The sequence below is a fragment of the Anolis carolinensis genome, unplaced genomic scaffold (assembly GCF_035594765.1).
Source record: "Anolis carolinensis isolate JA03-04 unplaced genomic scaffold, rAnoCar3.1.pri scaffold_12, whole genome shotgun sequence".
Classification (NCBI taxonomy): domain Eukaryota; kingdom Metazoa; phylum Chordata; class Lepidosauria; order Squamata; family Dactyloidae; genus Anolis; species Anolis carolinensis.
Window position 1 is genome coordinate 20818302 of NW_026943823.1, and position 12205 is coordinate 20830506.

General features: G+C 43.0%; 1 protein-coding gene across 2 annotated transcripts in view; it reads left to right on the forward strand.

Moving 5' to 3' along the window:
- Nucleotides 1–12182, forward strand: part of amot (angiomotin) — a 48938-nt gene extending 36756 nt beyond the window's left edge. For both annotated transcript variants that reach the window (XM_062964044.1, XM_003226852.4), the window contains 6 exons: nucleotides 877–1026; nucleotides 3063–3253; nucleotides 5124–5249; nucleotides 6173–6423; nucleotides 7672–7893; nucleotides 9860–12182. In XM_062964044.1, the coding sequence (XP_062820114.1) occupies nucleotides 877–1026; nucleotides 3063–3253; nucleotides 5124–5249; nucleotides 6173–6423; nucleotides 7672–7893; nucleotides 9860–9966 (1047 nt within the window). In that variant the 3' untranslated portion in view covers nucleotides 9967–12182. The remainder of the gene's footprint in view (nucleotides 1–876; nucleotides 1027–3062; nucleotides 3254–5123; nucleotides 5250–6172; nucleotides 6424–7671; nucleotides 7894–9859) is intronic.
- Nucleotides 12183–12205: the final 23 nt, after the last annotated feature.

The window sequence follows — 12205 nt, forward strand, 5'->3', positions numbered from 1 at the left end:
CGAAAATACATCACACAGTCCTAGACACTTGGGAAGTGTTCGACTTGTGGTTTTGTGATACAAAATCCAGCATATCTATCTTGTTTGCTGTGTCATATAATAATAATAATAACAATAATAATAATAAATACATCACACAGTCCTAGACACTTGGGAAGTGTTCGACTTGTGATTTTGTGATACGTAATCCAGCATATCTATCTTGTTTGCTGTGTCATACAATAATAATAATAATAATAATAATAATAATAATAATAATAATAAATCCTAGACACTTGGGAAGTGTTCGACTTGTGATTTTGTGATACGAAATCCAGCATGTCTATCTTGTTTGCTGTGTCATACAATAATAATAATAATAATAATAATAATAATAATAATAATAATCAATCCTAGACACTTGGGAAGTGTTCGACTTGTGATTTTGTGATACGAAATCCAGCATGTCTATCTTGTTTGCTGTGTCATACAATAATAATAATAATAATAATAATAATAATAATAATAATAATAATAATCAATCCTAGACACTTGGGAAGTGTTCGACTTGTGATTTTGTGATACGAAATCCAGCATGTCTATCTTGTTTGCTGTGTCATATTATTATTATTATTATTATTATTATTATTATTATTATTTATATCCTGCCACCATCTCCCTAAGGGACTCGGGGCAGCTCACAGAACACTCAAGGTGTGACATATAAAATACAACAAGTGAAAATGAAACAATTCTCTGCCACAGGGCTCCGTACCTTCCCAAACTACATTTCCAAGAACTCTGTCCCAAATGCCAAAGCCAGACAATGTCATGGGAATGTGTCTCAGTGTCAAGACGGCTTGACACCCTGCTTGTTATTTCTTTCTCTCTCTTTAGCTGAAGAAGAAGCAGGTTTATGTTGAGAAGGTCGAGAAGATGCAGCAGGCGCTGGTCCAGCTGCAGGCGGCCTGTGAAAAGCGCGAACAGCTGGAGCACCGACTCCGGACTCGGCTGGAGAGGGAGCTGGAGTCCCTCCGGATGCAGCAGGTAATGCAAGCACGGGGTTATTGTTGTTGTTGTTGTTGGATACAGTATGACTTTGGATTTCAGTGAGTGCAATTATACTTTGGACTATGGTCTACTGATTAAGAATGATGTTGTTGAAGTCTCTAAAAGCATACATACATGCATCCACCTCCACTGAGGCAGTCTGTAAGGCAGACTGATTCTATTGAAGTCCAAGAACATACCTCTCAATTGAAGTACAAACACATACTAATAACAAAATGGAGTCCTGAGCCTGAACATGCTCAGTACAATCACATGTCTATAACCCCTCCCACACCAAAGAGTGTGGCAAATTGACAGACACATAGAATACTGATTAGCAAAAATATACATTAAATAATGAACAGTGAAAGGCTTGCGAGGTGAATATAAAATGGAGTCCTGAGTCTGAACATGCTCAGTACAATCACACGATCCCTTCGCTCATCAGGGGAAGCTCTCCTGTCCCCACTCCCGATATCCCAGACCCGCCTTGTGGGAACAAGGGAGAGGGCCTTTTCTGCTGTGGCCCCCCGATTGTGGAATTCTCTGCCCGCGGAGATTAGGCAAGCCCCCACACTAGCAGCCTTCAAGAAAGACTTGAAAACATGGCTCTTTCGCTGCGCTTTTGGAGAGTAACCATTTTATATTTCTTTCCCGTTGCTCCCCCTAATATCTAACCTCCAGAATATCCCACTCCCTTATGACCCTGTTCGCTGTGGTTTTTATTTTTATGTCTTTCTCACCCCGAGTTTTAACTTAAAGTTCATGTGGTCTGCCCTTGTTTTTATTGTCTCCTTGTTTTATTTTGTAATGGATATTATTTACTGTATTGTTTACTGTATTGTGGTGTGCTGTTCTTTTATATGCTGTTTACATTGTATTGTTTTGGGCGTGGCCCCATGTAAGCCGCCCCGAGTCCCCATTGGGGAGATGGTGGCGGGGTATAAATAAAGTTTTATTATTATTATTATTATTATGTCTATAACCCCTTCCACACCAAAGAGTGTGGCAAATCAACAGACACATAGAATACAGGTTAGCAAAAATATACATTATATAATGAACAGTGAAAGGCTTGGTGGGTGAATATAAAATGGAGTCCTGAGTCTGAACATGCTCAGTACAATCATATGTCTATAATCCCTCCCACACCAAAGAGGTAAGTCAAACTGGTAAATCAACATATACATACACTACAGGTTAGCAAATACGAGGGCTATCCAGAAAATAGATTACGTTTTGGAATTAAAAAAGAACAAAGTATAAGAGAAAACATGTACCATATGCAGTTGAAAGTCACACCCAAATACCACTTCTCAACATAGTCCCCATTGAAATCTAGACACTTCTCATAGCGATAAACAAGTTTGGAAAGTCCTTCCCCACCAAACTTTGCCGCTTGGCTTGCGTCCTCAACCAGGCGGGCGTCCCTTCTCGCACCTGCGCATGTGCATGTGCTCAGCTTTCCCCCACACGTGTCCTGGATCACTCTTCTAAGGTTTTGCAAGAAGCACACCTTTCCTGTCCCAAAAAAATGGTCGCCAAAACCTTCCTTGCAAGCATTTGTAAAACAGAAAAGCGATCCAGGACGAGCGTGGGGAAAAGTTGAGCGCATGCACATGCGCAGCTGCGGGATGCAAGCCAAGTGGCAAAGTTTGGTGGGGAAGGACTTTCCAAACTCTTTTATCGCTATGATAAGTGCCTAGATTTGAATGGCGACTATGTTGAGACGTGGTATTTGGGTCTGGCTTTCAACTGCATGTGGTAAATGTTTTCTCCTATACTTTGTTCATTTTTACTTCCAAAACGTAATCTACTTTCTGGATAGCCCTCGGATGTACATTAACAAACACATAGTGAAGGCTTGGAAGGTTGCTATTTCCAACATACGGAGGGCCTACAGATCCCATCAAAAGCATTCAGTTCTTCTCTAATTGATCAATACAGTGGATTAGCACCTCTCCATAGGTGCGCAGCCTGGGCATCGCTGTCGCTTGACCACTCTCTGGTCCTGCCTGCCTTACTTTCCGCAGCGCCAAGGCAGCTCACAGCCGTCCGGCGCCTCGGAGTACAACGCAGCCGCCTTGATGGAGCTCCTGCGGGAGAAAGAGGAGCGCATCCTGGCCCTGGAAGCGGACATGACCAAGTGGGAGCAGAAGTACCTGGAGGAGAGCGTCATGCGCCAGTTCGCCCTGGACGCCGCGGCCTCCGTGGCTGCTCAGAGGTAAGCAAAGGAGTGCAATGTGGGCCAGGTAATGCTACTATTAGGTGGATCTGTAATGGGTTAATCAATTGAACCCAAAGGGTGCTTCTCCCCAGTGCTTCCTCTTCTTCATCTGCTCCCCCTGTGGCCGGAATCAAGCATTCCCTCAGGAATTGCCTCTGCGTCTGTCTCTGTCTCTGTTCTATGTTTATATGGCACTGAAAGTTTGCCTTTTATGTGTACAATGTGATCCACCCTGAGTCCCCTTCGAGGTGGGAAAGAAGGGCAGAATATAAATACTGTAAATAAATAAATGACAGGGAACGAGATTCCATTTGAATATGAGGAAGAATGTCCTGACTGTAAGAAGAGCCGTTCAGCAGTGGAACTCTCTGCCTCAGAGTCTGGTGGTGTTGCAGAATTTTGTTTGAACGTGGGTGAAGAAAGCAGACTGACAGCAGAAGTTGTCTTCAAGATAGTTTACTTTTGGCCAAGAGCAGATGACAATGTAACCTCCTTCCCTTGATGATATGATTTATTTGCACTCTTAGCACTTTGGCCTAGATTCTTTGAACTTTATCCATGAATTTAACATTTTATCTTGTATGTGGTTTTATAACTTGTTTTTATGGTTTGATTATTGGTTTCATTGGTTTCTTGTCTTGTTTTTATTGTTCTATTCAGGCTTGGCCCCATGTAAGCCGCCCCTAGTCCCTTCGGGGAGATGGGGCGGGGTATAAGAATAAAATTATTATTATTATTATTATTATTATTATTATTATTATTATTATTATTATTATTATTATGTTAGCTAATGCCCATAAAACGCAATGCCACACCTTGCCTGTAGTGGCTTTCCAATTTATACAATTTTACAGAAGCATGCGCAGAAAGCTAACTGACCATGGAATTTGCTGACTATTATAATCCTTTTGGACATGCGTAGTTGCCTTGTAACTTATATAACTCATTACTCATCACATCAGGTGAAGTGTCCATAGTTTGCTCCACGTATGCACTGTCCTCAGGTGACATGTTCATAGTTCATCCCACGTATGCATCATCCAGCAGCCAAACCATTACTGCAGTTTGCATGACCTTATATTGTGAGCAAAGAGCAAATGTCAGGCAGAACATGTCCTGTCAACACTTTCATGGAAAAACAAGATTTTTGAGTAAGGGTCATCTAAGTAAGGAATTTTTAGGGTCTTTAAATAAAAAGGGGCCGGGCTGTGGCGCAGCTGGCTAGTAACCAGCTGCTATAAATCACTACTGACCGATAGGCCATGAGTTCGAAGCCCGGGTCAGGTTAAGCCTCCGACCATTAATAGCCCTGGCTTGCTGTTGACCTATGCAGCCCCAAAAGACAGTTGCATCTGTCAATTAGGGAAATTTAGGGACACTTTATGCGGGAGGCTAATTTACAACACCATAAAACTGCCAGCAAAACATGAGGAAAGGAATGAGGAAGTACAGACACGACTGGACAGTGAAGCAACAGCTCCCCCTGTGGCCGGAATCGTGAAGCTGGAAAAATGTTAAAAATGCCTCTGAGTCTGTCTAATGTATGTTGTTTGTCTGTTGGCATTGAATGTTTGCCATATATGTGTTCATCGTAATCCGCCCTGAGTCCCCTTCGGGGTGAGAAAGAAGGGCGGAATATAAATACTGTAAATAAATAATAAATAAATAAAATATTCAAGAGCTGCTCCATTAGTGGAAGCTTCTTTCTTGGAGGCTTTAAAACAGGCTGGGTGGCCATGTGTTGGGGAGGCTGTGTTCTTTTCCTGCATGGCAGAATGGGGTTGGACTAGATGGCCCATGGGGTCTCTTCCAACTCTATCATTCTGTGATTATTCTGTGACTGACCGCTCTTCCCCTTCGGCCGCAGGGACACCTCCACGGCCATCGGCCACTCGCCCAGCGCCAGCTACGACACTTCGCTGGAGGCCCGGATCCAGAAGGAAGAGGAGGAGATCCTGATGGCCAACCGGAGGTGCCTGGACATGGAGGGCAGGTCAGACCCCGCTTTCTTTGCATCCTTCAACAAGGACAGTTCCAGCCGTTGTCATAAATACTTTTCAAACATCAAAACACATTGAAAGTTTGGTCCAGATCAGATGTCAGCTGGGTTCAGTGCTGTCTGGGTAAGGGTGAACTACAACTCCCAGATCCCAGGTCAGTCACCTGCAAACCAGGCCTGTATGCACAGTTGGCCATGTTGGGTCTGTGTTGCCAAGTTTGGTCCGGATCAGATGTCACCTGGGTTCAGTGCTTTCTGGATAAGGGTGAACTATAACTCCCGAAATCAAGGTCCATTCCCACTAACCCCTTCAGTATGTTCAGTTGGGCATGGGGCTTCTCTGTGCCAAGTTTGGTCCCAGTCCATTGTCAATGGGGGTCACAGTATCAGTAAAAGTACTGCAAGTCCCATCATCCATGGCAAGTGTAGGTTCACAGTGCTCTCTGGATGTTGGTCACGTACAACTCCTGTAAATCTTGGTGAATTCTCCCCAAACCTTTTGTTCAGTTGCTGGTCAATTCCTCTGTTAACTGTGTGCCATAGGAAAGGGTTAAGGGAGAGGTAGTGGGCGCGGTCATGCAAATTAAGGAAGCCTGGGATGTCCATTCTGGAGGCAAAACAGAACATCTAGGGTGAAATGGTCCCTGCATGAAAGCCTTCACTTGGGTGATGGGCAGGATGGTGTTTGTGGAGGGACATGGGCAGGGCTCTTGGACATGTTTATGGCACTCGCTATAACCTGCAATGTCGTTGGAGGGAAGGCCATTGGTGTCCCCTGAGTCGTGGGAGCTAGAGCTATTTGTGGAAGTGGCCACACACACATACATATTTTCACTTTTTTATGTGTGTAGGTATTAAATAGCTTTCAGCTTTGCATGTTCTGAGACCGGCAACTAACGGGTGTCTTCCCCTTCCAGGATCAAGACGCTGCATGCGCAGATCATCGAGAAGGACGCCATGATCAAGGTGCTGCAGCAGCGCTCCCGCAAGGAGGCCGGCAGGGCCGAGCCGCTCTCCTCCATGCGCCCGGCCAAGTCGCTGATGTCCATCTCCAACGCGGGCGCTTCCTCTTCCTCGGGCCCGGCCCCGCTCTCCTCCTCCTCCGCCCTCAGCAGCACTCCCATCCCGGAGGAGCGGCGCGAGGACCGGAGCTGGAAGGGCAGCCTAGGTGAGCATGGCGCCTCCCTCACACACGCAGACCATACAAACAGGAGTGTCTTTAATGTGTCATTGTAGGCTTTCATGGCTGGAATCCCTGGGTTTGAGTTTTGTGGACTGTCTGGCCATGTTCCAGCAGCATTCTCTCCTGACATTTCTCCTGCATCTGTGGCCAATGGCATCTTCAGAGATTCTGTTGGAAGTGAAGCAAGTGGAGTGTACGAGGGTTATCCAGAAAGTAGATTACTGTTACACCCCAAGGCAGCGTGAGTCCTCGAAAACCAGACAGGAGTCAATATAACATATAATATCTTTATTAAAACGAATATATATCCAGATGAAAATAGTTATAGAGTTTGAGAAGGAAATAGTTCTTTCTGAAAAGTCAATAATGATCCCAGATGGGTAAAAGGAAAGGTCCAATATTACAATCTACAATGAGAACTCGTTAGCTCTCCCAAGTCCATGAATTGCAACAAGGAAACAAGGTTGGCAGGAAGCAGAGTTCAATCCACTGGCGATACTTCGTAGTGATCAAGGCAGCAAAGTTGTCAAAGCAGAGGCAAACTTGAAACAGGAACAAGGAAATAACAACCGGAGTAAAATCAAGGTCTACTCGAGAGTCGCAGCTCAGCTCGGCCCGACTGAAACTGGAACTGGAAATACTTGGCTTGGAAACTGGAGCTAGAAACGGAGATACCTCTCTCCAATAAAGCAACGTTGACACCGCAAAGAATCTACAGTGCAAAACACTTTTAAGGATCCTAAACTGAATCCCAAGTAGGGAGAGCAATACTCCCAAAAAGTTCCCATGGGAACTCTAACCATTATCCCCTCGGGACGCCAGACGTTGACTTCTACGAAGGCCTTGTTTAACACTTCTCTCACGATTCAGAAATTCTCTCCAATTAAAACCCGCATTCTCAGGTGAGCTGAGAACATCTGACCCAGACAAGGGAGACTCCCTTCCAATTAACTGCTCTTCCTGGCTAATTTCTCCAGGCACCTGGAGATGCAAAGGGTTCTCAGAACTGGGTGAAAAGTCATTATATATACACACACACATACTCCACTTGCCTCATTTCCAACAGACCTCTGAAGTCTCAACTACTGGAGGTTTTGAAGGCTGTGTCGGGAGCGGTTGCATAGTGCTTTCCTGCCTTGCAGGAGGGGGTTGGTCTGGATGGGCTTTGGTGCCCCTTCCGGTTCTGTGTGTCTGTGTGCCAATGCGCATGTGCTGTTCCTTCCGCCCCGCCAGGTGTGCTGCTGGGCACAGAGTGCCGCTCCGAGTCCATCCCTTCCACCCCGTCGCCGGTGATGCCTTCCACGCCGCTGCTGTCCGCTCATTGCAAGACGGGCAGCCGGGACTGCAGCACGCAGACCGATCAGAACAAGGGCCCCACCTCTGCAGCCGCGTCCAGCCCTTCGGTGCAGGCCAGGCTCCCAGGTGCGAATCTGGCCTACGTCTCGGACAAAGCAGGTAAAGCATTGTACAGTTGTGTTATGAATGACTTTTTGTTGTTGTTGTTGTTGTTGTTGTTATTATTCCAAGCTCTAATAATAATCTATATATATAAAAGAGTAAAGGTGTCCGTTCCTCCAACTAAACAACAAAAGTATAAGCCCCAGAATCTAGAAATTTGGCAACACAACCCACCATCCTTGCCCCTAGGTTCCGACAACAAAAAGAAAAGAAAAATAAAGTCCTAATTAGAGGGAGAGAAATAATTGTTTTTATCCAATTGCTGCCACTTGGTCTCCTAACAAACCACTCAGCCCAGTGTTAATAAAATAAAAAATAAAATAAATACAAATAATACAATAAAAATAATAAAAAACACTAAAATAATTAAAAACACTAAAAAATTAATACAATAAAATACTATAACAAAATAACTAAAAATAATACAACAAAATAATAAAATATAATAAATAAAAAAGATAAGTTACAATAAAATTAATTTAAAAAATTATTTATTTATTTACAGTATTTATATTCTGCCCTTCTCACTCTGAAGGGGACTCAGGGCGGATTACAATGAACACATATATGGCAAACATTCAATGCCAACAGACAAACAACATTCAGTTTTAGACAGACACAGAGGCATTTTTTTTAACATCTTTCCAGCTTCACGATTTCCGGCCACGGGGGAGCTGTTGCTTCATCGTCCATTGGTGGCTGTTCTTCCTCTTCTTTTCCTCGTGACCAGTTTTATGGTGTTGTAGATTAGTTAAATTAGCCTCCCGCATAAAGCGTCCCTAATTTTCCCTCCTTGACAGATGCAACAAAAAATACAAATAACATCAATAAATTCCACAACAATTTTTCACCAATACCGCCACCACTTTGCCACAGCAACGCGTGGCCAGGCACAGCTAGTTACTATATATAATAGACATCTGTGCATATAGCTGTTGTTATATACATGTAAATAAAATAATAATAATAATAATAATGGGATGCACAACGGTTGCACCCATTCAGTGGCTGAGCCAGGATTCGAACACAGATCTCTCCCTGTAAAATGCCATTGTTTTGAGATGGTGTCTTCTGTCTGAGGTTTCAATGCATATCCTGGAAAGGTTCCTCCAACCGATTGTGTTCGGACTGATTTATAAGAGGAGTTGGACCGTCTTTTGGGAGAACGGATGCAAAAGCAGTGTTGTTGCCGTGCAACTTGCTCTCATGCATTGTCATTTCTTTTCTTTTTTTTTAACTGATTTTATTTATAGTTATAGTGATACAATAAAAGAGGAGAGTCGCATGTGATTACAAAGTAGAATAATACATAGAGAACAAAGTAAAATAATAACGAACAAACAATAATTGGGAAAGAAAAAAAAAAAAGGGGGGTGAGGGAATATATAAAACCCTGATTTTCCTCGACCCTCCCTCCTCTCTCTGGATTCCCTTCCAGATCCCCTGCTCAACATTTTTATTCTTACTTTTCCAAATTCTTTCCCGAACCCTTTTCTAAGAACCTGAGAGTGTCATAACAGTTTCTGCTTCTACGTTTCCAGTTTTCTTTTCTTTTTCCTTGAGATATTTACTTAATTTATCCCAATCTGTTTTTGTGTCTTTTTTTACTGAAATTATCTGTGTTAATGTGTCCATATTTTTTATATCCATCAGTTTCAAAAGCCATTGTTCTAATGACGGCGTTTCTGCTGTTTTCCAGAGTTTCGCAATCGAGATTCTGGCTGCACTTGTCATATATATATAAACAATTTTTCATTATTTGTATCCGTGAAAAAGTCTGTTAGCCCTAGTAGAAAATATTCCGGTTTTAGGGTTAATTTTGTTTGTAATATAATCTCCATTTCCTTCTGTACTATTTTCCAAAACCTTTTTACCTTCTTACATCCCCACCACATGTGAAAGAAGTCTCCCTTCTCTTTCTTACATTTCCAGCACTGTCATTTCTTTTCCTTTGGCTTTGCAGACGTTTCCTCCTCCGCTTTCCATCCCAACGCCCTGGAAAGGAAGAATCCGGCTCAATCCGTGGGGCAGGACCTCAGCGACGGAGAAATGGTGGAGTATCTCATCTGAAGACAAGCCGGAACCCGTTCCCCTTTTCCCCCTTCTTTTGATATATACATATATACATACATAACACAAATAGCAATTTTTTTATAGTAACCGAGTCATAAAGGAATATCTACAGCCTTGCGCTGTTTGTATATACTCTCCTCTTTTTCAAAGAAAAATATGGACAGGTTAACTTATAATTTTCTGGATTTGGTCGCATCTGGATTAAAGTCAGCCTTGGTCTTAAGTGCACTCAATTTTTTAAAACGTCAGTATTTTTTAAAGGAAAGGAATAGCTTGTCTTTGTGTTTTTAGGTGGTTTTTTGGGTGCCATTCCGAAAGGCCTTTTTTGGTATCCTCAGCTCTTAGGCGGAAACCAAGGTGCTCTCGCTTCCGCAAATATTTCACAGAAGTCGTCGCGATAGGAAATGTCAAGGTGAAAAGACCAAAATGTTGCAAGAAGCATTCCAGAAATACAACATTCACAGCATTCTCTATTGGTTTCCTTCATACGTCAGGCGAGGCGCATCTAGACCAGGTATGGGCAAACCCAGGCTTTAAGATAGGGCTATCATTGGAAAATAATAATAATAATAATAACAATAATAATAATAACACAGTCCTAGACACTTGGGAAGTGTTCGACTTGTGATTTTGTGATATGAAATCCAGCATATCTATCTTGTTTGCTGTGTCATAATAAAATAATAATAATAATAACAACGTTATTTTTATACCCTGCCTCTATCTCCCCAAAGGGAACTTTCTTCTTTTCTGCTGGGAGAATATTATTATTATTATTATTATTATTATTATTATTATTATTATTATTATTATTATTATGGTTTGACCCTGGGACTGTAGAATTAATGCAGTTTGACACCACTGTTAACCGCTGTGGCTCAATGCTATGCAAATCTGGGAATTGTAGTTTCCAAAGACCTTTAGCCTTCTCTCCTGAATGAACTTGACTCAATAGCCGGTAAGAGAATGCTGGTGCGCGATGTTGTATTTCCGCCGCGTGCCTCCGACGTGGGCGTCTCTTTCTTCCATTCCTCCCTTTTTGTCACCGTGGTTCGATTTCTGCAAAATGTTCAGAGGGAGGGCCAAAGTTCGCCCAGGCCTGGTTTAGTGCCTTAGCGCTAAATGTAGGTCATGCATTTCCATGTCTTCCTAAAACATTCCATTCTTTGCAAAGTTAGCAAAACAAGTTTGTGCCGTCGAAGGATGTCGCCCTCCGTGCCTTGGCTTCCCCGAAACCTCTTGCCTTTCTTTGCAAACTCTTTGTTTGCCACGAGGTTGCAAGAATCAAACTTTCGGAAACAACCGTTGAATTTGTCGCTCTCCGTTGGCTTCTAGATGATCTCATTTTTTAATCCGGGGGAAAATGTTTTAATAGAAGCAAAACGAATGGTTGCAACGTATGAATGTGTCGGCAGAGTTGCGCCTAAAACAAACCCACAAGCAGCCTTCTCCGCAATGTGCTGGAATGGATTCAGGGCCAAAACAGGATTTTGTGCGATTTGTGCTTCTGGATAAAATAGGAATAACCAGGAGCCTTGCGTGTCCGAGGCATGCATTTTGCACACTTGGTCTTGGAACAAAATTCTGCTAAGAAGTGCCTTATGCTGGCCTCACAGTTGCCAGTTTTAATGCAATTCCTCTGCTTCAAGTCAACCACCGATTTGCTGTTATTTTGGGGATTTTGTAGCTCTGTTGGTAAAGACATGGTGTCGGACGCAATCCGGTCACTTTTGGTGTGATCTCTGTCCCTCCAAGGAAAGCCAAACTGCACACTTCCCCCCCTTTTTTTCCATTTCTGTAACAACTTGATACTGGAATTCAAACAAAGAAATGTAAAACTTGTGATGACCGCTTTTGTTTGTTTTTAGTTTGTGCTCAAACCAAACTTTTAGACTAAGAGTTTAACACGAACTCGGCTATTTAGGAGTTTAGGAGTGCACTGCACAGCCTAAGCAAAGGAAAGCGATGTAGTCCCGTTTCCAGAGTCTGTGGATGATGGGCCTTGGAGTGACCAGCTCTGCATCATGCGGACAAAGGGCTATTGCGCTGCCATCCTTCTCGGACTTTGTCACAATGAACGTCTCTCCGCTTTGCTTGGTGCCTCAATAGACCTCTCCTCGACTTGTATAGGTGCGTTTAGTATGTCTAGAATGTAAGCCTCATGATAATGGGAACTGTACTGTATTTATGAAGAAAATACATTTGTTTCTGAAGATGTTGGCTCCTGGCTGGTTTT